The 26,535-nt window shown below is 46.4% G+C and overlaps 10 protein-coding genes across 10 annotated transcripts; 5 read left to right on the forward strand and 5 right to left on the reverse strand.

Moving 5' to 3' along the window:
* Positions 1-229: 229 nt before the first annotated feature.
* N7495_001140 (uncharacterized protein) lies at positions 230-2,131 on the forward strand (the record flags this gene model as incomplete). The annotated part of the gene is made up of 1 exon (XM_057203810.1): positions 230-2,131. The coding sequence occupies one exon, from the start codon at positions 230-232 to the stop codon at positions 2,129-2,131; it is 1,902 nt and encodes a 633-aa protein (XP_057067883.1).
* Positions 2,132-4,567: 2,436 nt separating this feature from the next.
* On the forward strand, positions 4,568-6,516 carry N7495_001141 (S53 family peptidase; the record flags this gene model as incomplete). Its single annotated transcript, XM_057203811.1, has 4 exons — positions 4,568-5,457; positions 5,518-5,753; positions 5,806-6,103; positions 6,165-6,516. The coding sequence occupies 4 exons, from the start codon at positions 4,568-4,570 to the stop codon at positions 6,514-6,516; spliced, it is 1,776 nt and encodes a 591-aa protein (XP_057067884.1).
* Positions 6,517-7,054: 538 nt separating this feature from the next.
* Positions 7,055-7,995, reverse strand: N7495_001142 (Bax inhibitor-1 family protein; the record flags this gene model as incomplete). Its single annotated transcript, XM_057203812.1, has 3 exons — positions 7,055-7,649; positions 7,722-7,792; positions 7,852-7,995. 3 exons carry the CDS (start codon positions 7,993-7,995, stop codon positions 7,055-7,057), a joined length of 810 nt encoding a protein of 269 aa, XP_057067885.1.
* A 1,062-nt stretch (positions 7,996-9,057) lies between these two features.
* Positions 9,058-12,142, reverse strand: N7495_001143 (SPX and EXS domain-containing protein; the record flags this gene model as incomplete). Its single annotated transcript, XM_057203813.1, has 7 exons — positions 9,058-9,930; positions 9,984-10,073; positions 10,128-10,301; positions 10,359-10,502; positions 10,563-11,966; positions 12,020-12,074; positions 12,129-12,142. 7 exons carry the CDS (start codon positions 12,140-12,142, stop codon positions 9,058-9,060), a joined length of 2,754 nt encoding a protein of 917 aa, XP_057067886.1.
* An 801-nt stretch (positions 12,143-12,943) lies between these two features.
* Positions 12,944-13,615, reverse strand: N7495_001144 (DUF3759 domain-containing protein; the record flags this gene model as incomplete). Its single annotated transcript, XM_057203814.1, has 3 exons — positions 12,944-13,281; positions 13,346-13,477; positions 13,600-13,615. 3 exons carry the CDS (start codon positions 13,613-13,615, stop codon positions 12,944-12,946), a joined length of 486 nt encoding a protein of 161 aa, XP_057067887.1.
* A 1,170-nt stretch (positions 13,616-14,785) lies between these two features.
* Positions 14,786-17,850, reverse strand: N7495_001145 (transmembrane amino acid transporter protein-domain-containing protein; the record flags this gene model as incomplete). Its single annotated transcript, XM_057203815.1, has 7 exons — positions 14,786-15,565; positions 15,627-15,855; positions 15,916-16,267; positions 16,324-16,416; positions 16,854-17,448; positions 17,508-17,749; positions 17,799-17,850. 7 exons carry the CDS (start codon positions 17,848-17,850, stop codon positions 14,786-14,788), a joined length of 2,343 nt encoding a protein of 780 aa, XP_057067888.1.
* Positions 17,851-18,177: 327 nt separating this feature from the next.
* N7495_001146 (D-alanine aminotransferase) lies at positions 18,178-18,456 on the reverse strand (the record flags this gene model as incomplete). Its single annotated transcript, XM_057203816.1, has 2 exons — positions 18,178-18,230; positions 18,282-18,456. 2 exons carry the CDS (start codon positions 18,454-18,456, stop codon positions 18,178-18,180), a joined length of 228 nt encoding a protein of 75 aa, XP_057067889.1.
* A 1,070-nt stretch (positions 18,457-19,526) lies between these two features.
* Positions 19,527-19,955, forward strand: N7495_001147 (YjgH family protein; the record flags this gene model as incomplete). The annotated part of the gene is made up of 1 exon (XM_057203817.1): positions 19,527-19,955. One exon carries the CDS (start codon positions 19,527-19,529, stop codon positions 19,953-19,955), a length of 429 nt encoding a protein of 142 aa, XP_057067890.1.
* Positions 19,956-20,235: 280 nt separating this feature from the next.
* On the forward strand, positions 20,236-23,180 carry N7495_001148 (uncharacterized protein; the record flags this gene model as incomplete). Its single annotated transcript, XM_057203818.1, has 3 exons — positions 20,236-20,774; positions 20,835-23,088; positions 23,145-23,180. The coding sequence occupies 3 exons, from the start codon at positions 20,236-20,238 to the stop codon at positions 23,178-23,180; spliced, it is 2,829 nt and encodes a 942-aa protein (XP_057067891.1).
* Positions 23,181-24,633: 1,453 nt separating this feature from the next.
* On the forward strand, positions 24,634-26,288 carry N7495_001149 (uncharacterized protein; the record flags this gene model as incomplete). The annotated part of the gene is made up of 3 exons (XM_057203819.1): positions 24,634-25,170; positions 25,219-25,803; positions 25,857-26,288. The coding sequence occupies 3 exons, from the start codon at positions 24,634-24,636 to the stop codon at positions 26,286-26,288; spliced, it is 1,554 nt and encodes a 517-aa protein (XP_057067892.1).
* Between the last annotated feature and the right edge of the window lie 247 nt (positions 26,289-26,535).

Below are 26,535 nucleotides of genomic sequence, written 5' to 3' on the forward strand. Positions count from 1 at the left end.
GGCTACTAATATTGAATTTCAAAAGTGAAAATTACACGAAAAATAAGACTTATTTGCATAGCGCTTACGCAGGTTTCTCAATCGTCTATGCTCCTAATCATGGCTTGTTCTACTTCAAGATGACTCAGCAGATTTCGCAACAAAAATTGGAAAAAAGAACAGGAAGATTTATCTAGGGCTGTTTTCTCGAGCTAATTCCAAGGTTGACGGTCATTTTCAAAGCCCTTGCATGGCTCGTAACTCTCCTCTTCCCATCTCCGAGGAGTGGGATGATCCCGATGCCTACATTGAGGCTCTACTTTCCTTCTCTACTACATCGGAGCTCTTCATCAATGTATGCGGCGGCGTACATATCCTCGACTTTTTGACTAGCGAGCCTGATGTATTTACAACTCTTTTGCCAGAGGATTGGCGGGTCTTCTTCAAAGAGCATGACACCCAGGATATCATCTTCCTACTCTTACGGGAAGACATTGAACCCTTACGAAGCTCCGAGCCTGAGCCAGACGCAGATGGCCGTACTTGGAAAGGAGGCGCATTCCCTCCTCAATCCCTCTTGGACTACATTTTTAATGTGCAGCGATTGACACTTCGGCGAGACTTTCCTCCCTCGATGAAAAGCCAGTTGCCAAGACATGTTGCTGTAGGCATGAATCGAAAAAAAGTACACGAGGTCGAATACTTCTCTCATTACGTCTCTTCTCTATCCGACACTGTCAATGAGAGTCGTGGAGAACCAGTATCCCATATTGTGGATCTAGGCTCTGGACAAAATTATCTTGGGCGAACGTTGGCCAGCTCGCCGTATCATAAGCATATTATCGCTATTGAGCGACAGCACCAATATATCAACGGTGCTAAAGGCATGGACGTCCAAGCCAAGCTTGCAAAGAAAGTACCAAAGACTGTCTTTGTGCACAACCGCAAGAAGCCATGTGATCCCTGTAATGAGACTCCGGAAATTGCTGCTGACACGGCGGAGACTACAACATCACAAACTTCGCATGTCTCTGAAGACATGCCATTGCTGGCAACCGATAAAGTCATTGAAGATGTCACTATGTTCAAGATGTTGGGAGAAATCAGCCTGGAGCCTGACGAGCTGTCTAGGCCACTCCCAAGAAACACACGGCGAGAAAAAGCCGAGTCAGAGATCGATAGCCGAGGTACTATTAGTTACATCGAACACGAAATTCGAGATGGCTATTTAGAACCCATCATAGACCATGTCGTCAAGCCGTCACTGGATGGAGATGATACAGACAAGATATCCACATCCACACCAGCCCAGCTCGACGCAAAGCCACAGACTGATGCAAGAGTAATGGTTGTCTCTCTACACTCATGTGGAAACCTCGTTCACCACGGTGTACGATCTTTGATTCTAAACCCCTCTGTCGTGGCAGTCGCCATGATAGGCTGCTGCTACAACCTCTTGACGGAACGTCTCGGCCCAGCCACATACAAGCTCCCCACTCTCCGATCACTGCACCCCCGACTCCAAGAAACAAGCACATCATACGACCCGCACGGATTCCCTATATCAAAACACTACGAGGACTACCAAACCCCGACTGGAAAAGGGATAAAACTCAACATCACAGCACGGACACTAGCCGTACAAGCCCCCTACAACTGGGGCCACGACGACAGTGAAGGGTTCTTCACCCGTCATTTCTTCCGTTCTCTACTCCAACGAATCCTCGTTGATAAAGGCGTCATGCCCAAGCCTGGTCTCATACAGGACGCCCAGTCAGACTCTGAGTCCAAACCTGTCATTATTGGAGCTTTGCCTAAAGCTGCTTTCAAGTCTTTCAATGCTTATGTACGTGCTGCTACAATCAAGATGGCTAGGGATCCTTATAATGGCCCCAAGGTCCAGGCGCATATTGCTACATTGACTGATGAGGAGATTCTGCGGTATGAGACCGATTATCTCTATGCAAGGAAAAATCTTAGTCTTGTGTGGAGCTTGATGGCTTTTAGTGCCCAGGTTGTTGAGGCTGTTGTTGTTGTGGATCGGTGGCAGTTCCTGCGTGAACAGGACTCTGTGAAGGAGTGTTGGGTTGAGCCGGTGTTTGACTATAGTGAAAGTCCACGAAACTTGGCTGTAATAGGGATAAAGAAATGACGATCGTGAGACATATTGTCCATGACAGTCTTGGAAGTGATACAAAAAATGTGTGGTTGAACCAGGGAGCAAATCTACCCAACTACCTACATTAAGTGAGTGTCATTGTATATCCTTCATATACATTCTATCATCCTAACCTTCCAAGGTTGGAACCCAGGGCCCCGTGGCTGCACAGGTGGAAGATTGATTCTGATTCATGGATCTGTTCCACGCTCTCAACCCTCTATGACTTGGAAGGTTCAATGTTTTCCCGGCCTATGTGACCTGTGTGACTTGATGTCATGTTTCGGTGAATCCTAGATGGTTTCAAGTCATGGTTCAATGAACCATTGCTAGAATTCTGTTTTTTTCCCAGGCCTATGGTTCTAGCTAAAAAGAGGACAGACTACATAATCTTGTCTCATGAACCTTTTCTTCCTGATATTCGAAATATCATACAATTCGAAGGCATTATCGATCTAAAACTCAATATGAAATTGGCAGGGTGCTTGGTGGGTGCTACACGCAATTGTATGTTGCCCTAATTTCGTTGAATAGCAGACTGGGTATCCATTCATGGATGATTACAATGATGATGGGAATTGAATAAACACTTCTCAAAAGCTTAGATACAAACTAGTACTCGCCAATCGGCTCTTTCTAAGCTCATGAAGATTAAGGTAAAACGTGAGAAGCATCGCCGGGTTTACTGTATATAGTTATCCCCGAGGCAATCAACAAACTTCAAAGGTTTCTTCTTAGTCCTTCAGCTCCAATATTATTCAGCTGTTGTTCTAAAGTTCTAAACCCCTTGCACCAAAAAGGCACAAATTAATGTCTACTCGAGCTTACCTAGGTATTTATTTGTTTCCCTTGCCCTGCCAATCGACGATCATACCTGATAGATAATATCTACATATATACCAACCACGGTGCACCTACCTACTGTGTAGGTAAGTATCAATGGATAGGTCATATGGTGCCTAATTAAGCCATCTTTTGATTATAAATCCTCATGAATATTACATTGAATGACTTTTAGAATGATTTGCATACAACTTCAGATAGTCAGCTAGATATACCTCAGTCCACGGAAGTTTCGAAAGATACGCTGCACGCCGGTCAACGTAGCGAAGATACTACCTCCGGCGGTAGCCCAAGCAGCGCCTTGGAAGCGGAGGGAGCTAACTGGAATGGCTCTTTGTTTCTTGGATGTTTCTATGCGTCCTTTACTCCCGTTAGTGAATGCTATTGTTTACGTAGTAGACAAAGTACCTGATGGAGACCATGACTTTTTCGGCATAATCCCGACTTGTTGGTCGAGCATTGTCTGGAAGTCATTGAACGAAGGCATGGATGTAATCTTAGGGTTAATTTCAGTAATTTTTGAGTGTATAGATTTTTGTGATAGATCAGTCGTCTTGACAAAGCGTTTTGCCTCCAACTTTGGCTTCTTTTATAACATAATAAACTTCGATGATATCACCAGTATCAGCTGATATAGGGCAGATGAAGACCAGATCTGTTCTACTCCGTATTGGAATACATTTTAATTTTACGAATTTGTGGTTCTCAGCTATTATTAGTCTTTTGATGCGGGGTTCGTGAGATTACTTGGTTGACCTTTCATATCAATAGTGGCAAATATGAAAACCAACTCCCACGAACATGAATCTGGAAGGATTAGGGCAAGATCTTGAATCGCTACGGATGGACCCGAGAGATTTACGAATCTTACAGTAACTGTTCTACAGACCTTTTTTCTAAGCAAAAATCATTTCATGGAGGGGGAAAGGTGCATAAGATGTCTGCATAGTCAGATCTCAAGCTCTATGGTGTTCAAGCACGCAACCCTGCATTATAGATGCGCGGAATATAGCGCAATAGATCAGTAGAGGCCATCGTCATAGTCATCTTGGTCTGGGTACAAATCACGTGGAGACTTTGCAGAAGCTTGAAAAGGACAAGCTTCTCGGAGGGCCCGGCGGACTCCGTTACTCAAGCGGATTATTAAAGCTCTTCAGGGCGATCGTCATCTTACGACGATAACGACTCTTTGCCTGGAAATGAGCATTGATGTCTTGATGATTACAACATTATACGAACCAAGTACTGCTCTTCACTACCTATTGTGCTTGGTTTTTTTTACCTCTGGACCCACAGCATACTTCCCAGTTCTTTTTGCTTTACTGATAACAAATTCCCCATGAAGAGGATGTAACCTACACCATACGTCGGCTAGCTCGGGGAGGTGGACTTCCGTCGGTCAAAAAGCATACTCCGTAGCGTCCTGATCAGGTCAGAGCGGGGTCTTCGACAATCTGCCCATATTTTATTGTTACGCTGCTAGGTATGAAGTACTAGATGAGACTAGATAAGTAGGATTGCTCATCTCTGCTTTTGATTCGGTCCAAAATTCCATTTCTCTTCGTCCATTGTAAGCATTCGTCTAAAATGCACGCCACGATCTATACCGGGCTGCTATGCACCCTAGCTGCCCCTGCACTGGGTGTGGTCTGGGAGAGTCTACCTGCAGGCGTCCCCAGCACGTGGTCTCTTGTGGAAAAGCCTTCATCTAGCTCAAAAATAGCACTTTCTATTGCTCTGAGCCGTGAGAACATTGATCAGTTGGAGTCTAAACTACTTCAGATTTCTACTCCAGGTAACGCTGAGTATGGACAGTGGCTAGAAAAAGAAGACGTCGAAGCCCAATTCCCCGTTGTCAGCGATGACACTGTCGTAAGCTGGTTGAAAAACGCTGGTATCTCAGATACAACTCGGGATGGCTCTCTGCTTCACTTCAGTGGAACTGTCGAGAAGGTCGAAAGCCTTCTCAATACCACCTTCGCCTACTATCAGAAGGGATCATCGGTGAAGCTACGGACAACCGAGTATTCCATTCCTAGCGATCTGACCGACTCTATTGATCTCATCTCGCCTACGGTCTTCTTTGGTAAGGTTACCACATCTGCTCGTGTGTCCAAAAAGGTGAAGAAGCTAGATGCTCGCAAGCTCACTATTTCTTCGTCTTGCGATACTGAAATCACCCCTGCTTGCTTGAAGGAGATCTACAATATCGGTGAATATGAGGCGGACGTATCTTCAGGTAGCCGTGTAGGCTTTGGCAGCTTCTTGGATGAGTCAGCTCAATACTCTGATCTGGCGAAATATGAGGCGCTCTTTGACATCCCATCGCACAACTTCACTGTCGAGTTGATCAACGGCGGTGTGAACGAGCAGTCTTCCTCCTATGATAACACAGGCGAGGCCAATCTGGACGTCCAGCTGATTACCGCAGTCTCACACCCATTGCCCACCCATGAATTCATTACTGGTGGTGTTGCGTATGCCACTCTACTAGAAGTTTCTATAACCTTGGGATAATCACTGACATGATATTATAGTCCTTTCATCCCCGATGCTGACGAGCCTACCGAGTCAGACGATTCGAATGAGCCATATCTGATTTACTACAACTATCTCCTCAACAAGAACAACTCTGAGCTGCCACAGGTGATCTCGAACTCTTATGGTGATGATGAGCAGACCGTTCCGGAGAAGTATGCCAAGAGTGTTTGTAACCTGATCGGCCTGAACACCATTCGCGGTCTCAGTATCCTCCACTCTTCTGGTGATGAGGGTAAATATTAAGCCCCAAACAATCTCAAGTTCCAACGAACTAACTTTTACAGGTGTTGGTTCGGCCTGCCAGGCTGTTGATGGAATTACTCCTCAATTCAACCCCACCTTTCCAGCCACCTGCCCCTATATCACGGCTGTTGGCGGCACTTCCGGCGTGAGCCCCGAGTACGCATGGGATGCTTCCTCCGGTGGTTTCTCAAACTTCTTCTCTCGCCCCTCGTACCAGGACTCAGCAGTTGAGAACTACCTCACCAACGTCAGCGCCGAGACCCAGGAGTACTACGGCCAATACACCAACTTTTCAGGCCGTGGATTCCCAGATGTTTCTGCCCACAGTTTGACCCCAGAGTACGTCTATTCCTAGCGCCCTATCTGGCAAAAAAGGAAGTATTTCTAACCTAGTCTATAGCTATATCGTGTACATTTATGGCGAGGAATACTTGTCCGGAGGAACCTCCGCTGCCTCGCCCGCCTTTGCCGGTATCATCGGGCTGCTGAATGATGCCCGTCTGCGTGCTGGAAAGCCCGTTCTGGGATTCTTGAATCCTTTCTTCTATTCTGAGGGATATAAAGCCATGAACGATATCACTAGTGGCGCCTCGTACGGATGCACTGGCATTGACCCTCAGAGTGATGAGGAGGTCGATGGTGCCCTGATCATTCCTGGTGCGCACTGGAATGCTACTGAGGGCTGGGATCCTGTCACTGGGCTTGGTACACCTGACTTCGAGGCTTTGAAGAAATTGGTCTTGTCTCTGTAGATAAACTTAAAAAGAGATATGTTTCATTATGCCTGTGATTTACATTGGTTTGGTTCAAAATGTGTGATAGTTAAAGAACTCACCACTTCTCTATCTAGGTAATTACGAACCAATTCATTACTTCCAAGGTTGCATTTAGCACCGTAAAAAGCTCTCAAACTACCTAGGTACTTACCTAGGTAGGTTTTTTGAGGTCTCATCCTACTTATACTGCCTAGGTACCTTAAAAGCCAGGTTTCAGGGGGCTCAAGGTTTTGAGGCAGATTGTGCACAATGTACCACTTGATTTGGCAGGGAAAAAAATTGTATGAACGTTTGGACTTGAAAGAATACATAAAATCAACATAGGATAAGAACATGATCAAGCTGTAAATAGAAAAAATTCAGGAAAAAACGACGTGTAGTTATTAAAAGAAAACTGAAAACCCCATTTCAATGTTAATTTTGCACCACAAGAGTGTTCAGTTCAAGCAAGCCAGCTTAACTTATCTGAGCTCAAGCAGATTTTGTCAAGCAAAAAGGACAAGTAGGAGCTTGCTTAGTTATTGTTAGATGCATTCAAGATGCGCAGGATGGACATGAACAGGTTCAGCACATCAAGGTACAGCGAGATGGAAGCAGCGATTTCCTCCTCAACGTGATAGTGGCGCATAACGAGCTGCGTATCAACCAGGATGTAGCCGGAGAAAATTAAGGCCCCAAGTACACCGTAAATAATCTCCATAGTACTGCCGAACGGAATGAACATCGCCACAAATCCAAAGAGGACCATGAACCACAAAGCACCAAATAGATACGGCATCCAGTTAGTAAAGTCATATTTGGTTTGGCATGCAAATAGGGTTAGCGCGACAAAGATGCCCAGAGTTAGGACAAGTGCTTGGATAACGACTCGCGCATCATAGAAGGATGTCGCCACACTGATCGAGTATGCTTCCAAGAGAGTAAATCCAGATAGAAAGAGCAGATTCGCTGGATAAGACTTGCGCTTCCAGTAGGTTGCTAGCATGAAGCCCAAGGCACCGAAGACAGAGATGATCATGAGCCAGAAATTTGATTGGATCCAGCCTCGGTAACTGGCGTTGAAGAACGAGATAGAGCTGAGGATAGTTGTGAGGAGAATTTGAGCAGTCCTGCAAGAGTTCAGCTGTTAGAGATGTTTCTTGAGTGTTTTAATATTGAACAATAAGAAAGTCTAGACTTACAGGATGGAGTAGACCTTGCGAACGAATTGCATACGGATATCGATCGTCCCCTCGGCCACGGTACCACCGAACTAAAGATAACGTCAGAATTTGAAGCTTTCAGAGTCAACCAAAATGAGATGTTACTTACTTTGAAGTCATCAGGCAGATTATCGTTCTCTGATCGTGGGGCCGGATCCGCTGTGGCCTGATAAGACGGCGGTTCTTGGGTGAAGGGAGGGTCCTCGATAGAGTCTCGCTGTGGAGCGGGCTGGTATCGAGTATTTGCAGCCATGGTAATGTGTTTTATTTGATGTGTTCTGTTGATTTCGTGAGGTTGATCAAGACAGAAAATCAGAGAGCAAGGAAGGCTTTAGTTGCTTACGAGGCGCACGTTGACATCACGTGTGTTATCTACGATAAGGAACGATGACCGAATGTTGCAAACAGTGCAAACGGAAATACAGGTTACTAAAACGGATAGTATAACTATTTACCATCTACGGTATTCAGAGAAGAGATCATTTTTACAGCTTCATCGTTCTCCCTTCATGCTAGTTATTAATTAATTCTTGAATCTCTATCTAAACGGTCAAAAATATCCTACATTTATATACATACAAGTAAGAGCCATGGAAGTGTGGCTTACCTAGACTATGGCGTCGATGGGAATCTATGGATATTTTAGTTACACCAGAAAATTCATAATCAAAAGTCATACTCGACGATCTGTCCTAGCCCTTGAGGTCTTCTATTTCTTGGCACTTCCACTTTCACCCTCACTCTCTTTTGAAACCAATATTCAGTTCCCATATGACTATGTCAAATGAGAACTGAATAGTGGATTCGTGCGAGCAAATAGGAACAGAGTAGTCAAAAATATGTGTGTGTATTCGCTGCAGTAAAATTTGCTGCAGTAAAGAACGTGTGAGAGCTGTCTAATAATGCACTAAACTAAACTTGGAATCGGTCCGTTGACAGACTATTATCATGGGCAACTAAGAGCTTCTACAAAGCCGGTTTATTAGATTGGCACTTTACTTTTACCCAGTATTCATATACCAAGTATTCCATAGAATTGTAGCTATCTGCTATGGTAATGACTCTGCCACACTGCTATTCTGAGATCATGTGTGGCCATTCGAGTAAATAGACTAATATATATACATCGACTAGCTATCATTTAGAATAGACACATCTATAGTAGACTACCTGCGTAGTAGTATTGTCGACCGATAGTATTGTCATGTATATACAATTCACATTGCCTCCTCAGAACCAATAATTATATCTGAGCTACAGCTTTTTCAAGCCAGTACGCCTGATAAATAGACAAAATAAGCGTGAACGATGATCCTCACTCATCACTTCCTTCTCCTTCATCCTCTTCATCCGATGTTTCCACACTAGTTTGTGGTCTTCGTCTTTGGAAATCCTGGGCATGAGCCTGCGCGATAGTGGACCCAATTCGAAGTAAACCAACAGACGGACGTCTGGTGCGAGCGCGAAGTGTGGAGTTTGGTGGAGGCGCAACTTCGACATCAGCCGGTAACGGAGATGCCTCTTGAAGCGGCAAATCATTGCTATGGGAGCCATCCAGGCCAGGGGATGTAGTCTGCAGTTCGTATGGGAGGGGAACATCTCTTGAAGCGCGGAACGTGAGCACGTTCGTACAATGCTCATTTTCAACACGGAAAATTGACCACACCCCTCGACGAATCACTTCCGAAAATGCAACAAAGAAGCTCAGCGCGGCTGAATGCTGCATGTCGTTGGCGAAGATTGCGTAGAAGATCCAGTTGAATCGGATTATTACGTTGAACACCATTGCAACGTAGTATACCCACACATGACGAAAAGCCAGGACGTCGCGCAATAGTGGGTGCTTGGCGTAGGGATTGCCTAAGCTCCAGTCCATGATTAAATCCCACACCGATACAAAAGATGCGTTCAAAAGTGCAAATGTAATGAAGGCTGCCTGGAATCGTGTCTGCTTGTTGATCCGGTACATACTCAGAGTTGCGTAGTACAGGATACCGCATATGTATTTTGCCAGATTCAGAAGATGAGGAAAGGCGTTCTTGGTGTCCACGTATCGACGAATGCACTGAAAAGCTCTCCATATGGACGGGAGACATGTGAAAAAGCCAAGCAGTCTGGAATGGGATGAATTGCAGTGAGTTGGGTTCCCCCAGAATGAGGCGTATAGACAGAAAAACAACTCAATATTCTGCTTTTATGTCAGTGCTTTCCAAGAGAACAAGATTCTTCATGTTTACTTACACCCATAGCGTATGTTTGGGAACAGTACATGTCTCCGAGGAAGAAATCACGAAACTCGACGGGATAGAAACCAGCAAGTAACAACCGCCACTGTGATTTGTTAGTTCGAACAACAGGATTAATAGAAAATTCAGTCATGCTTACATTTGAGAAAGCCCACCACTTTCGGCTGCGATGGTATAGTACAGGTGCTGGCAAAAGAACCACGATGAGGGTCACGCCTATTAGCACAACAGGCCAGTAGATGTACATGGAATTTATCCAGGAAAAGTTTAGCCACAGGAAAAGACCCAAAAGGAAAATGAGGAACGCAGGAATCTGAAGCATGTTAGTTAAATTGAAGCCATTAATGAATACATCGTCAGATGAACCAACCTCGAGAAATTGGCGCCATTCAAGCGCGTTCCGAGTATCGTATTCGAAAACAAAAGCAAAGTTGATTCTTGACTTGGTCCATACCATGCAATCCAAGCAAAATAGCAAGACATGAAATACGATAAGAAAATAGCCTCCATAAATCTGAAAGTGGTTAGTCATGATCTCACTATCAATCGTGAGTAGGTAAGGGGGTTAACAAACCTGAAGTAGATAGCTGGTCCGAAGATGCACGACCAAATCTTCACCGTGTAAATGATGGGCTGCATAAACCAGTCCCTGGATGGAAAAAAGTATACCTGCCATCAGCAAAAGCCCGGCTCTGAACGTGCTGGGTGAATAATCTCCCGAGTTCTTGAGGCCGTGACGGAGTTTGGAGACAGCGATTTTACGATTCCCACTCTCAAAATACCGGGAATACAAATCTTCCACGGCTACCATCAGACTGTCAACTACATCGCTTTGCACAAAGGCAGTACTGTTGACTTTCTCCGACATATAACGCAGTGGCGGGCGAGAATTAACGGCCTTGTCGTACTTCTTGTTGATCTTTCGGAAAGCCGTGCGGTTCAAATAAGCATATCCCTTGAGGAGCTCGATACCCCTATAAAACTCCTGCAATGCATGTTTAAGTTTCCGCTTTGCAGACCGGTAGGAGACTTCGTTATTCAGCGGCTCCTCCCGTCGCATGAAGTCGCTTCGATTTTGGATTGATTCCCGGTCTTGCGCGTTGTTCATCCTGGGGGTCGCCATCTCTGCCAGTGCGCGAGAATTCTTGCCAATCCGACCTTTGCCTGTAATGGTATCCTTCAGCCGGGATGGATGGATGAACCCATGTTGCTGATTTGAGGACTCCGAGCTGAACCTACGAGCCGCCCCCTTTGCAACCAAAATTTCTTGAAGGCGCTGGTCGCGCATGACGTGCAACTGCTGGCGGAGGATCTTCAATCGATTAGTTGCCTCCTTTTCCTTCATCCGATAAAAGGAATCGATTTTTTCAAGCTCCGTATCCAAGAACAGGAAGAACTCATCCTGCCGCTTCTGGACCTCGAGAACAGGGTCTGCTTGCGACTTCTTCCTACTGCCATCATTTTCTGTAGTAGAGAACACGCGCCTGAGGAGATGTGAAGTTCTGTTTGAATTTGACTTTGTTGAGGCTATATCGGTGTTGCGACGGGCCAAGACGGGCGAGGGTGACTTGACACCATCGTCCATTGGCGACTCATAGTCCTCCTCATCGGGATCGATGGCGGGGTCTGGAAGCTCGAAGTGCGGTCCATCTGATCCACTCAATGCATGCTCCGGGGGTGTATTAAGGATACTTCCATAGCTCCCAACGGGTTCGGAGAAACGTGCTTTGGGGGTCTGTAAGGGCTGCCGCTCTTGCCTTGGGGTAGATTTGGGGCGTGGGGTACGTTGTAAGCTATTGTTGGTCCGGCGTGGAGATAGTGGATCAAATAAATCGTCCCCTGTTCTCTGAGAGGATGTCGGACGCTGGTGATCTGCACCGTAGGAGATAGGGCCGGTGTGACGAAGTGACGGAGTACGAGGACTAGCTTTGGTTTTCTGGATAGCGCGAGTCACAGCCTTGACCTTCTTCTTGCCAGTCTAGAACGGAGTTAGGGCCAGTTGCACGATCATTTGATATATCATGATCGTACCTTGTAGTCGAGATACTTCGCCCGCCATTCAGGAACAAGGTCTTGTTCTAATTCTCTGTGTTGAATTCATCAGCCGCTGAAATGCCTTGTATTGCGAGACGAGACTTACTTGGCGAATTTCATCGCAACTTAGACAGCAGTCATAACATTGAGGTTGTGAAGTTGAATTTGTACAGGAACCTTGGAAGTAGCAGATTTTCCCTCAACCTTATCAGTGTCGTCACTGTGCAGTGACAAGAGAAAAAAAAAGCCACAACCGTTTTAAAACTGACGCGCGCTTTTTACCAGGTATGGGGAGATATAAGGTAGTTCTAAGGATAGTTAGGGCTTGGCTTAATGCAAGGCACCTTTATTCTTATTTTAAAACAGGATAAAATTCCGACGTGATTTCTTTTAAATAGATGCAACAATCACAGAGCTCTGCAAGAGCACGTGCAGATCAACCATGTTATCACTTGTTTATTCCTGAATCCTCAGGCCCCAGATAATCTATCCATAGATCGGGGGCTTTCTGCATGTTATAGTTTCGAACTCGACTGAAAAGATTACATTTGGTTACTGCCAGTCTACCCGACTTTCCTCTATTATTGAATATTCTCATCAGCACAAAATCTCTCTGCAAGAAGGTTATGCGTACTCCACATGTGGGTCGGAATGCGTTGCGTGGAATGTGTTATCACTTTTCCGACTGCAACATGACGACCACTATCGGCACCTAGAGACGGCTTTAAACACGCCATACTGAGAATAGACTTCTGTATCATTGTTCATATTTCTTCTGCACGTGCTGTGACATACAGTTGGTCGTCGACTGACCAGGGGATATCTCGCCAAAAAAGGAAAACAAAAGAAAAAATTTATGCTCACATCCAATTGTCAACTGGGCTTTGGTCAATCAATCGCGATGCAGTGCACGTTCTCAATTTACCAACGGCCGCCAGGGCCACCGGGGCCACCGGGGCCACCGGGGCCGCCATATCCACCAGGGCCTCCGGGGCCACCGCCGTAGTAACCGGGGCCTCCGTTAGGGCCATCGAAACGGTTGAAGCGCTCGTTGCGACCGTGGTTGGGGTTCCACTCCTCAGCACCGTGACCCTGAACGTAGTGCTCATCGTACATCTGCTCAGCATTCTTCTTGGCGTGGTGATGGGCACGAATCTTGTCAGCCTCATCCAGACCCTTGGTCTCCGCAAGCTTGTCGACCTCGGCACCAACAAGGGCGGCAATTGCCTCCTTGGCGAAAGCATGGTTGACGGTCTTGCCTATCAATCCGAGTTGTTAGTAAGGTAATTGATTGATCTTGATTCTCAGCTACAAGTCACATACCCTGAGAGCGCTGGTGATCTTCCCAGGCCTTCATGCCAGCGAAGGATGCGGCACCGGCAATAAGCTCGTGAGAGAGCTTGCCCTCGTGGTGCTCCTGGCCGTACACCTCGCGGTGAGCGTTATCGGAATCTTCTACAAGAGGGGTCAGTCTCGTGAAACGTGTGGATGAGGATCAACATGCCCCGCTCGTATCATGCATGATCGAGAAGCCCAAAAGGACAGATAGGCATATCAAGGAATGGAGGATGACTTACCCCAGCCCCAAGCCATTTTGGATTTATACAGGTTATAAAAGTGGTAATAGTAGAAAAGGTGTGTTGATGGATATGAAAGCTGAGGTGGGGGTGGGATCTTATTTATACCTGAGAACTGCCGAATAGATACCCAGGTACTCCGTAATTATTTACGGGAATACTTTAGAAAGTATACATCGTATCATAACTAACAGTAATAGGATACATTGTCTCAGCTAACGCCCCACTCGTAAGAGTGGCTTGATGAGGATAGGAGCTTCCAAAACCACAGGGACCATGGATCTGATTGCCCCTCTCCAAGTGGATAATGATGAGATCTTACCGCCTTAGTCCTTGGACTATCCGGGCGCTAACTGACAATGAGAGGCAGTGTTCACTTTCATTGGAGAATAGTGACTATTGGGTCAGCCAAGACTCGCATATTTAGGCTGTATCAGACTCCGACTCCGCCGGTGCTCTAGGCAACCAGCGTAAACTGACATAGTAACACTACCAGAGCCTTCAATAGAGCAATGGTATAGTTACGTAGGTACGGAGATGGAGATGGAGATTAGAATGTATACAAACAACAGTCTACGTGTCTATTACTGCGCCTATTCGGCGTCTAGTAGGGCTCACCGAAAAGTATGACTACGCGTCCCTATCCATTATTCTCCGCTTCATCGCCACTAACTATTGACAAGTAGCGGTAAAACCATACAAGCTCAGCCTAGTAACTTAGACTATTCTTGGCATGTACTTACCTCGGCAGCGAAAGTGGCGGTGAATAGATCGAGAAATGAACCGGGCTGGTGTATGAAGTACAATGAAGTAATGTAATGGGTGCACCGCCACATGCTTACATCCGCCACATCCGGTACTAATTAAAGATACGGAGTATTGTTAATCCGTGATTAATGGTATGATGTCAACTAATAGCGTTTCTAGAAACTGATATGGTACCTGTCAGAAGCATCGAGAAAGTGACCAAGATTGAAGTCTTAAACGACTTAATTCGGTAACATTTGAATTCAAGTGCTATATACTTTGAAAACTCAAGCAAATTTCCCAAAACAAGTGCCAAACCTTCAAAAATTATCTGAAATGTGTATACGGCAATTGATTTTGATGCAAGTATAATACCGCACAGCAAAGGAAAATTAGATCATATCAATATATCACCATCATCGAGACCAATTCACATGCCTCAATGGGAGGACTTGAAGAAAATATTTGTAGTCAGACACACGATCATGACGAACAAGCCATAAATAGCCAAGGCGAGACTCAGTCGACGTAACAAAGTCTTGCGCCAGCTGCGGGTGCGCAGGAGGGCACTTTCTGTTAGGGAGCGAGCCAAGGACCCCTCACCCTCATCATCGACATTATCATCTTCATCAGATAGATCATCAGCCTCATCGTCTCCCTTCAGCAGACCGCGGTGAGAGGGGGAATCGGGCGATGAAATTTTGTAATAGAACAAGCCTGGCAAGATGAAGCTGATGCTCGTGCTACCCGTACTACCAACATATGCCAGTACTGACTCGAGCGACGAGACCGTCATGGCAACAATATAGCTGAGGATTAGGATAGTAGTAGTGATGATTGAGAACCGGAGGTCGCTTATCGGCTCTGCAATGCGGCTGCCGCGAGGACCTAGAAGTGGGTGCCGGCTTGGAGTAATTTCAGCACCAGGTGAAGGTCTGGGACGCCATTTCAACACGGCGTCGACTGAAGCTCTGCACGGATGGCACTGCAACGGGTAGGAAAAGACGACCAGCATAACAATCGCTGCGCGTCCGATCGTGGCGTACAGACCTGGTGGGTACATGCCGACGATGTTACCACCGACATTGTTGCCGAATGAAAGATAACCCGTGATGGCGACGAGGATGTAAGTTGATGCAGCGCTGCCAATGCTGGCAAGGACGACACTTGTTGTGCGAAAGTGGCTGTTGTTGGCAATCTCATTGAGGATAGAGAACATCTGAACATTTGTGTTAGACCATATCCAGAATGGAAAATGTGATTTTCTCCCCAACACGTACGTTTTGATGGCATGTAAAGGCGAAAACAATAACTGGGAGACTGCTCAAGGTTTCAACTGGGCCTGCCCAGTGGCCCACACGAATTGGGCCCCGATCCGCCATTGTATCTCCCTTCACGAAGTGATAAACGACCAACACAACTAAATACGCCATAGACACCAAGGCCGCAATACTGGTGTACTTCAACGAGTCGAGTCGGCGCAAGTAAGAGAGGGGTATCACGATCAACCTTTTGTGTCAATCAATCATTAGAATGGTACCTCTGAACTTCTGATGCAGTTGAACTCACATGAACGCAGTCACCCAAAAGTGACGATCGACGAGGAATTCATAGGCTGGTTCACCCACGAGTCCTTGAACCACTCCGGGCATGAGATCACCAATGATGATAAGGTAGCTCACACCAACTCCAAAGCACTTTATCGCAATAGCAGCATCAAAAACCACGGCCGCATTAGGGTATGTGATTTGCGACAGGGCAAAGAAGGACGCATTGCCTCGATCGAGATATTGTGCGCATCGCGATTGCAGGTATAGACCGAATCCTGCTGTGACTCCAGACCATAAAATCACAAAAACTCCGAGAACGATTCCCATATGCGAGATAGCCAAAGGCATAGCTAGAACACCGGCTCCGATAACTAAAGCCGATAAGCGCATTAGGACTGAATTCTTAGTGTCCATTCCCTCCACTCACTTGTATTGACCAAATTGATCACACTACTCGTCCAACTGGCTTCTCCTCCGGCGCCTACATTTCGTTTTCCGCGGCTGACGTGTCTAGAACAGACTTCTCATGAGTAACGATGTTGATTGAGGAGGTGACAATCAAACTCACCGGCGCAACGAGCCCTGCGACGAACCAGCGTGGTCTCCGACTAGTGGGTCTTCCTCCATTATTGCTGAAAAGGTATGTAAAGATCAAATTAATTCGAGCTAATAGGCATAATAGCGACGCCCATCGAACCTAGGAAGTCAAAGGAGGTGAAGGGGTGAAGGTGTGAACAAATTAGAAAACGGGGCTGGTTTCTTATCTGTGGATCTGGCCAGACCCCACATGACACGCCTTCCTCTCGGCTATACAATTCCCTAACTTGGCCTCTTTCACAATCATTGCAGATATGGTATCATGATCTTCCTCTGGTGTGATTTTGGACTCTCTTGATTACAGCTTGGATTCCCCCCATCCATCCTGCGACAATAATTTGAAGATCTCCTTCTCTTCACTGGCATGATCTGACACTGTTATTCCTCTTTTATTCCCGGGACCCTCGTCATTATACTCCTTGACTAATCGAACCGTCTTTGATACCTCAAGAATAGTTCCTCCTGTCACCGGAAAATGTAGACCCTTATCTGAATGATCTCCAATGATCTTGCTTACCTGGTCCTGCTGCACTAGTGCTAACATAACCTCGGCAACTTCCTCTGGAGTCACCCAGTCGTCTTCGCCTTCAACTACCATCTTCAGCTTCTCCGGATGATCAGTCCAGAGTGGAGTCTTGACAGTACCTGGTGCTACAGCTGTGACACGGATGCCTAGTTTGTCAAGCTTAAGCAAGCTTCGCACAAATCCAGATATAGCATGCTTCGTCGCACAATAAAATGGCACTGTAATATGAGATGCCTGCCCAGCAACGCTGGATACATGAATGACGTGCTTCAGGCGACCACTCCCCTTGTACTTCAAGAAATGAGCGATTGCTAACTGGGTCGTGCGAATTGGGTGCGTGATATTGATGTCCAACAAGGCGTATCGCCCCCCATCAGGCGCGTCCTTGCTTGGTGCTTCACCAGGCGGGCGCCAAAAGTTGCTCCATTCCTATATTGCTTAATTAGCTAACAATACACTCCATTTTTGACTGATCCAAGACCACTTACGGGCTCGAAGACACCTGCACCCGGGCAAACGATGTCTATTTCTCCAAATTCTTTCTCGGCAACTTGAAACATTCGATCCAGCTGCGGCCAGTCTGTTACATCAGTCTTCTGAAAGACAGCTCGTACCGGGCTATTCGAGTATTTATCGACAAACTCTGTAGCTTCGGGGCGTAATCCCAAGTCTGCAATGAGCACGTTGCACCCATTCTCCACAAGTAGTTTAGCGAAGCACAGATTAATACCTAAACGTCTTAGCCTTCCAAAAACGACTTTTAATGCAAATTGACCTACCTGAACCTGCGCCAGTGACAATGGCAGATCTTCCTGAGACCGAAAAAGCCATTTTTCTGGTATAAAGGTTCCCAAGGTTGATGATCAACTCCGGAAATCCTCTGCTCTTATTACGCCAATTCTTCCCCGCAACCTGAACTATTTGAAATCCTTTGCCGATCCTAGCAACGGTGACCTCACCCTGGAATAGCCGATTCACCAGATGAGGGGTTGCTACTCTACAAGGGTATGCAGGAAAATGTCCGAACCCCGCGCGATCATCCATAATTAGTTTTAAAAAGGTATTTTTTACCGAAGTCTATGTATAGCTCTCAAGTATGATTAGATAAAAATTGATCGGTACTAGACATTAAAATAATTTACAACTTGGCGCCACAAATTACTCAACCTCACTCGCAATCTCTGCCCTTGAACGTGCAGTATCTTGCTCTACTATCTTTACATAGAGCTTCTGGATGCGTTCAGTGACAGGCCCTCACTTACAATCTCCAATCTCTCGGCTATCAACTTCTCGAATGTGAAGTTGCGAAGGGAATGTTCCAGTAACGAATGCTTCATCGGCTCCATAGACCTCCGTGAGGCTGAAGTCCAATTCCTGAACAGGAATGCCATTGGAGCGACAAACATCGATTGTTTTTTGACGGGTGATTCCTTGCATCTGGTTAGTTTTGGTAGGTGTCCAGACCTCTCCATTTCGAACAATGAAGAAGTTAGTTGAATTGCACGTCTTGATAAACCCGTTCAGGTAAGCATGAGAGCCTCGTCGGCACCAGACACATGGGCTCCGATACAAGCCTGTACATCAGTTGCCTTTGAGATATGGTTCCACATTTCATCCTTGAATCTGGAGGGCCTCGGCGGATATGAGATGTAATGAGTCTGAGCCCTTGGTTCTTCACACTAGGATCTGTGGCCTTGATCTCGGGAATAATGACAATCAATGGGAGACCTATGTTCACAGAAGGATTCTGATATGGACTATTTCAGTCAGCAAAGGCCATGTTCATGAATCTTGGGTTAACCAAGAGTGAAATGTTAGGTCTATTGCATAAGACCATTGACGAGAACAACATGTCAAATGAGCCGCACGTTCATATTCGCCTGGTTGTCAGTCGAGGATTGAAGTCAACCCGGTCAATATGAGCCTTTGCAAATTTCCAATTGCAAGTACCCCTAATTCTTCCGCCTATTTGCTGACATCTGCTGACCATGGTTGCTCTATTCGTGCAAATGTAGATTCTTGAGAAGCATTTGAAGTATGAAGATAACGAAGCGTATTATTTCTATATTGATGCCTGGTACCTAAGGCATTAATAAAAGGCATGAAAGCTCCTCTCATACTTCATGACATGCGGCTGAGCATCTAGATAGTTTAACCGAATTTCCCGATAGAAGAGTCATTCTATTTGATCAGATAATGACGGCAGAGGGACTGAGATTAAGTACTTCGGTCTAACTAGAATATCCACATGGATTCATATTCGGCTAAATTGGGAATTTGGAACTCTGAGATCCAAGGTTGAAATGAGTCACTATGTAATAGCAATATAACTTCCAGAATCCCCGGCCTGTTTACATATATGACTATTCAACAGATAAGAAAACCCCTACCTTGACAGTCTATTGAAAAGATTCCCAGGTATGCCTTCCCGTTCGCCTTAGGTCCGCATTGCTTTCGGGATTACGATTAACCTTATGCCACGATTAAGTAAATATCAAAGCACTGCAATGGCCGATACTCTTCAAAAACGCTGCTATAGCACCTCCTCGCCGTGGGAAGCCCGAATTGGGTACTGCCGTGCAGTGCGTCAAGGCCAGAATATCTACGTATCTGGAACTACAGCAGCAGATCCAAACTCTCCACCAGAAGCTCCACGAGTACAATTTCCCGGAGATGCGTTGAAGCAGGCAAGAGCGACTTTTGAAGAAATTGTTCAATCCATTCAAGCTGTCGGAGGCAAAGGGGCTGAGAATGTCGTACGGTGCCGCATGTTCATCACGAGAAAGGAGGATTCAACTGCCGTTGGCGAAGCCTTTAAAGAATATTTGGGAAAGGGTCAGGGCGAAGGGTTTGGAGCAGTAGCTACTATGGTTGTCGTTGCAGGTTTTGTTGATGATGAGATGCTTGTGGAAATTGAAGTCGATGCCATTGCGTAGAGTTGGATGTATGTATTAAGAAGCTTTGAAAGCTTGAATGAAGTCATGGAGCTTGAGATCAGAAATTTTAGTATATTAGTAATTAGCTCGAAGGTTCAGCTTCACTTTCAAATTCCAGTTCTTAGCGAGGTAAAAGTAAGTAATAGAAGTAATAGGAAATAGTTAGAGTCGGGTTGAGGTGCTGTTATTACTTTGTAAGCTATTATCTGATCACCGCCCGCGTTCCGAGCTAGACGAACACAACGTCGATCCGTTCTTCAATGTCAGCTCGATAGACAATATGTGGCTTCAAGCGGCGCTTTTGCTCGCTGCATGCGTGTCCCCAGCTACAGCAATATATCCTGATGAAGTCAATCATATTGACTTTCATCATGCCCTCCTCGGTGCCCCCTCCCCCGATTCGACCTTCTTCCTAAAGCCTCCCTCCTCCTCCAATGCATCTCTCTTGTACACCATCTCAGACAAGTCAATTTTGGGCGCAGTAAACCCTCGGGATGGCTCATTACTCTGGCGTCACAATCTCTCGTCGGATTCTTCGACCGGCGCTAGTATTTTGCGTGGGTTGGATGGGAACAACGCCATCGTCAGTGCTGCTGGTGGCTACATCTCGTCGTGGAGCCCCCAAGACGGGAAATTGATCTGGCAAAGCGCTCCCTTAGGGGGCGCTGTGACCGACTTGGAATTGTTAGAGCTAGATGATGCTAGCTCCACCGCCGGTGCCAGAGATGCCCTTGTGCTAGTAGCTAGCGAGGGTGTGGGCATCGTGAAACGGTTGGATGGTCAATCCGGACAGACAACATGGGAGTATAAAGATAACAGGTTGGTTTATCTCTCTAGTAACCTAGTTACATTGGAATTTGTTGCTAACTGATGTTTTAGCGGGGATGTTCCGTTCCAGGTGTCATCTTCACCGACGCAGGTGTTCTACATTTCACTCCAGTCGGCCTTGCGCAAGGGCTATAAGATCAAGGTCACTGCTCTGGACTCTCTTACCGGTCGCCAGACTCTCCAGTACACCCTGAACTCCGATAATGACGTTACCTCCCCGGAATCCGTCCTCTACGTGGGCGCCAACACCGCTTCACCCCTCATTGTCTGGGCGGATAAGTCGCAAAAGACCCTCAAGGTCAATGTCATTGGTACCAAGCAGGTCAGCTTGCTTAGTATCGACAACACCTCTGGCAAGGAGCTGCAAAAGATCACGGTCCACGCTCCTCATAAACTCAATTCTCTCCCGCATTTCTTGGTCCATTACAAGACGGACGATGGAGCATGGGCTGAGGTCTTCCATGTTGATTTGACGTCGGCAGTTGCGACTACAGCCTATCGGCTGCCTTATATACAGGGGCAGTCCGTGATTGCAACAAACAACATTGATGCGAATGTCTACTTTACTCGCATCACTGACTCGGAAGTAATTGTGGTCTCCTCCGCCTCCCACGGCATCCTGGGTCGCTGGAATGTGGACACTGAGTCTCCAGACCGCTCAACTCATGCAGTAGCTGAGGTCATCAGCAAGGGAAGCACGGTAGCTGTTCGGTCTGTACTTCTGCGGGAGTCTGGAGCTTGGCAACTCATCCGAAACAGCCAGATTGAGTGGACTCGGCACGAAGCCCTGATCGACACTGTCGCGGCTGTGTGGGCTGAATTTGAGGCTCAAGAAGATTTGGTGCATGAACTGGAGGTGGAGGGCCATGAAAGCTTGACCGGTGCCTATATTCACCGTGTCAAGCGTCATATTCGAGACCTCGAGCACCTCCCTGATTGGCTGAAAACACTTCCCAGCCGTATCCTTAGCAGTATTCTGAATGATGAGGCTACTAACCTGAACCACTTCGGTGTCTCCAAGCCAGTGGTTGTTGCTACCAGCAATGGCCGCGTCTATGCCTTGGATACTGGCAATCAAGGTGCGGTCATGTGGAGCACTAAAGTGGTGGAGACATCGGAATGGGATGTGAAGGCTATCCTGACTCAGCCAGGATTGGCTACAATTTATCCTAGTGATGGAAGCTCTGTCACTCTCAACGTCTTCACGGGTGAGATCATCAGCCAATCCGAAAGCAAGGACAAAGATACTAAATTTGGGTATGTTGCCTCATTCGACAACGCGGTTGTGGTGGGTATCAACACCGATGGCACCCCAGCTACTTCCTTTGATGAATTGGCCAAGTTCCTGGTGACTACCAGCGCCGACGGCCGAGTTCTTGGCTGGAATGGGAAGGATCACAAGGTTCCAGTGTGGGAGTTTGTGCCCCCCTCAGGTCAGAAACTCATCCATGCCACCGCCCGTCCTGTGCACGATCCAGTTGCATCGATTGGTAAGGTTCTTGGAGATCGATCCGTCCTATACAAGTACCTGGTCCCTAATCTGGCACTCATTACCGCTGTGAACGAAAAGGATCACACCGCTAGCTTTTATCTGTTGGACGGAGTGTCTGGAAAGGTGCTCTACGCAACAACCCAGGCCGGTGTAGACACAACCCAGCCCATTGCCTCTACAATTTCCGAGAATTGGTTTGCCTACTCTTTCTTCGGCGACGTCGTCGACGAGTCCTCCGCCAAGGGCTACCAACTCGTGATCTCCGAGCTCTACGAATCGTTGAGTGTCAACGATCGTGGTCCTTTGGGAGCAGCTGCAAACTATTCCAGCCTAGACAGCCTCCCGCTCCCCCACGTTATTTCCCAGTCCTTTATCATTCCCGAGCCCATTTCCCACATGGCTGTCACCCAGACTCGCCAGGGCATCACGACCCGTCTCCTCATTTGCAGTCTTCCAGAGACTAACGCGATTGTCGCTATCCCCCGTCCCGTTTTGGACACTCGGCGCCCTGTTGGTCGTGACCCCAACGCCGCCGAGACTGAGGAGGGACTGTTTCGCTATGCCCCCTACCTCGAGTTTGAAGGCAGGTGGTATCTCACGCACTCGCGTGATGTCGCTGGCATCAAGACTGTCTTGTCCCACCCCACCCTCCTGGAGAGTACCAGTCTTGTCTTTGCCTTTGGAAGTGATCTCTACGGTACCCGATCGACACCCAGCCAGGCGTTCGACGTATTGGGCAAGAGCTTCTCAAGATTGCAGCTTGTGTTGACAGTGGTTGCACTGACGGGTGGAGTCGCATTCTTGGCCCCGATGGTGAGTTTTACTTTCTTCTCAAACTGTTCATGCTTCATCGCTAATGTTTGTCATAGGTTCGGAAAAAGCAGGTCAACATGTTGTGGAAATAGTTGTAAAACAAATACTACTCGAACCCTTTCATAAATTACCAATTTCTTTCGAACCCGCAGCCAAATGATAAAACTTACTTCCCATATTCCTTTCCTAAATCAGCAACAAACCACATTGCTTCTAGATAATAAGGAGCATGGAAATCGAATTATTGAAGCTATTAGTGCATTCAAAAAAATAGAGTTTACTCTACAATGTCTGCAATTGCGCGAGCTTTTGGCGATGATTATCAAAGGCTTCGATCGAAGACGCGTTTAGGGAGAGGGGAATCGCTATTTGAGAGCCAAATGAGCGCAGACTTGATCAAACCCAGGAGAACGCTCTAAAGAACTGGATTGATTATCTGGATTCAATTGGGATACCTCCAAAGATTAAGCGGCTCTATACTGCTGCTTAAAGCATCTTTCAGGCTCTTGATCCTGATGCGAGGCCCTCAAGCTAAGATTGGATTAAAGGGGTTCCTAAAATGGAACCCTGCTTATAGGAAGATGCGTCGAAAAGACCTTGATATTGAAAGCCAATAACCTTTGATAAATTAGCGATTTAAGGCTGTTTAAAAGCTATCGAAAGCTTGAAGACACAGGTATCAAAGCCTTGGATGTATATAATTTTGAAAAGACTGGATTACAAATTAGGGCTGGAAAGACCAGTGGATTATTACACTAGAGCCTTGGAAAAGATTATCTCTGGAACGAACACTATGGTTTTAGCGTCCTACCAGAAGCCATTTTCTCTACAAAATTACTCCTTTTGCGCTGGTTCAAAAACCCAAACGATGATTATATTGGTCTCGCTATCTCGAAAATGGCTATGTGACGGTTTGTTAGCCTTTCAATAGATTCACTTCGAAAAATGCACACAGTCGTGTATCAAGTCTACAGGTTATTACTAGATAAAAACTTCGAATCCCATCTTACCATATAATTTCTGGGATTTTGCGAGAAATATAAGATTCAGACGTTCTCTATCTATGCTTTACCCATTTACTCTAACCTTTAGATATCGTGTAATGTCTATAAAACAGAGTCTGGAGTAACTAAATTTACTAGAGACGATTTCTGTAACAGTGAGAGCTTGGCATCAAGTTACCGAACTGGAGAACGTGTAAGATTAAGAACGTGATTATCCTCCGTTATTATATTGGGCTATACATAAGTAGCTTTTATTAGCTATTGTATATCATGTGGGCAAGCAATACTATTTAGCTCTTTCTTCGCGAAAGATTGAGATATTGCTTTACACAGCCCTATTTCCATTGCGCGGGTGAAGTCCCACTTATTTTTTACTATCACCAATCAATATCTAATTGAACTCTCTAACATTATGCTCTCCATCCCAATTGGGATACGAGTGCGAGAGTATGATCACTTCGATCAATAAATAGGACCAAATGTCCCTCTCATCTACTTTGATTCCAAGCTCGTTTTCATCCAAGCATTTGTATTTGCTAACATGAGTATGCTCGTTAAACTTATTGGCTCAGGCATCGGATTAACCTCCGAGGCCATCCATGCCGCCCGTGCTCGTTCAAAAGAGTCACAATCTACCCAAGCATCGTCTTCTACTCTAGGGTACGTCAACGTAGACCCAGATACTGCCAATGAACTAGTTCGCAGTGGACAAGCCGAGCGAGTTGATGAAAATGAGAACGACTACTCTGAAATCGCCAACGATGAGGCCGTTTGGGAGCTGGATGAAATGGCCGAGAGCGTGCGAGGCACACACAGTGAGGAAGAAGGACCCGCTGTGCCAGAGACAGAAGAAATCAGCGCGAAAAGGAATGAAGAGATGATCCGCCAGCTTCTTCGGATGGCAGGGCTTGCACCCCAGCCAATACGACGACTCGAACGTCCGGTGATCATTCCTCAACGTCGACCTCGCAATAAAACTCGTGGTTTTGTACGTGCGTACGCTCCTATACTAGCCGATTGCGGCATAAATCAAGATACATTCTTGCAATTTCTCTTGGATTTCGATAGAGCGAGCAAGGTATGAACGCTTTCATCCTGCGGCACAAAACTGTCTAACAATACACAGGCTTCACCTTGGATTGATGTGGTCATGGTTGCTGCTAGCATTGCGGGGTTCGTTCCCGAGCTCTCAGCTCAGATCATCAGTACTGTCGTGCAGATTGCTGCAGGAACAGCGAAGGAGCTCCAGTCACGCTCACGGAAAAACTCATTCCTGGACCGAGTGAACGACGAATTGTTTATGCCGCGCGGCCTATTCGCCATGGTGATGGCATTCAAAGATGAAGTCCCCGGTCAACAGCGCGGTATGTTAAGCCAGTTATCGAAGACCCTGGGGCAAACTATTTTTTCAAGTGAGAAGCTTGACATTAATCAGACTGCCGCCAAGTACAGTCAAAGAGACCCGGAAATGTCGAAGTTGAAGAAAGGACTGAGGGATATCAGGTTGACGAGTGGTAAGACCCATGGGGAGATTGAACTCCCCGAGTCTGCGGCACTGGTCTATCCCGATCTAGATCGGATAGTAGCCAACGCAATTGAAGACCAGAGTAACGGAAAAGGAAAAACTACGTCAGCTGGGTCTCTTGAAAAGTTGAAGAGCGCTGGGGTTTGGGTCCAGGACTATTTGGACCGTAAGGCACAAGCGGAATATGTACGAATTTTCATTCCTTTTCTTGAATATGGCATGTACTGATGATTATACAGGAAGCTGAATACCCAAAATCCTCGCTGGCTGTGCCATCCACAGAGCGGGTGCCTTTCAAATCTCGCTATAGCGACCCCAATCACCCTGCAAACAGTGGTTCATTGATTTCGCTGCTGACAGGTGGGGCTATAAACCCGCCGCCATTGGGGGGAAGATTGGGGGGAGGAGGCTTGGGAGGAGGCTTGAGAGGAGGAGGCTTGGGAGGAAGGGCTGGCCGGAGTTATGGACGAGAATTTAAGGGTGCTAGGCGTGTCCCTCTTGGACGATCTCCCTCTGGAGCACAAAGACAACTGAAGCAGAGGATGCCCAAGATCTTGCAACAGGATGTGCTTTATCTTTTAGTCGTTCACCTTCCTAGTCAAGAGGAGATACAGGAGTCAACCGCTCTGCTTGAACTTGCTTTGCAACAGGTTGAAGCTGCTTCTCGTTGATACTATCTATATTTTGAAATATCAACAAATTGACGACACTTGAAACAACCATTAAATGAGGTGGAGGAATCAAAGTCCGACAGTCCGATTTCTCTAAGATGTTAGCTGAGCGGCACAAAGTTCTCCCCTCAAAACCTAACAAATAACCCCGAAAGTAAAGTGAGTGCAAGTTGAATTTCAACCTATTTTGAATCTTCAAATACTCTGACCGCATCCTGTAACCTACATCCTGCTCCAAAAAAAGAAA

This window comes from Penicillium taxi (genome assembly GCF_028828555.1).
Source record: "Penicillium taxi strain IBT 34144 chromosome Unknown utg000001l_segment0_segment0, whole genome shotgun sequence".
NCBI lineage: Eukaryota > Fungi > Ascomycota > Eurotiomycetes > Eurotiales > Aspergillaceae > Penicillium > Penicillium taxi.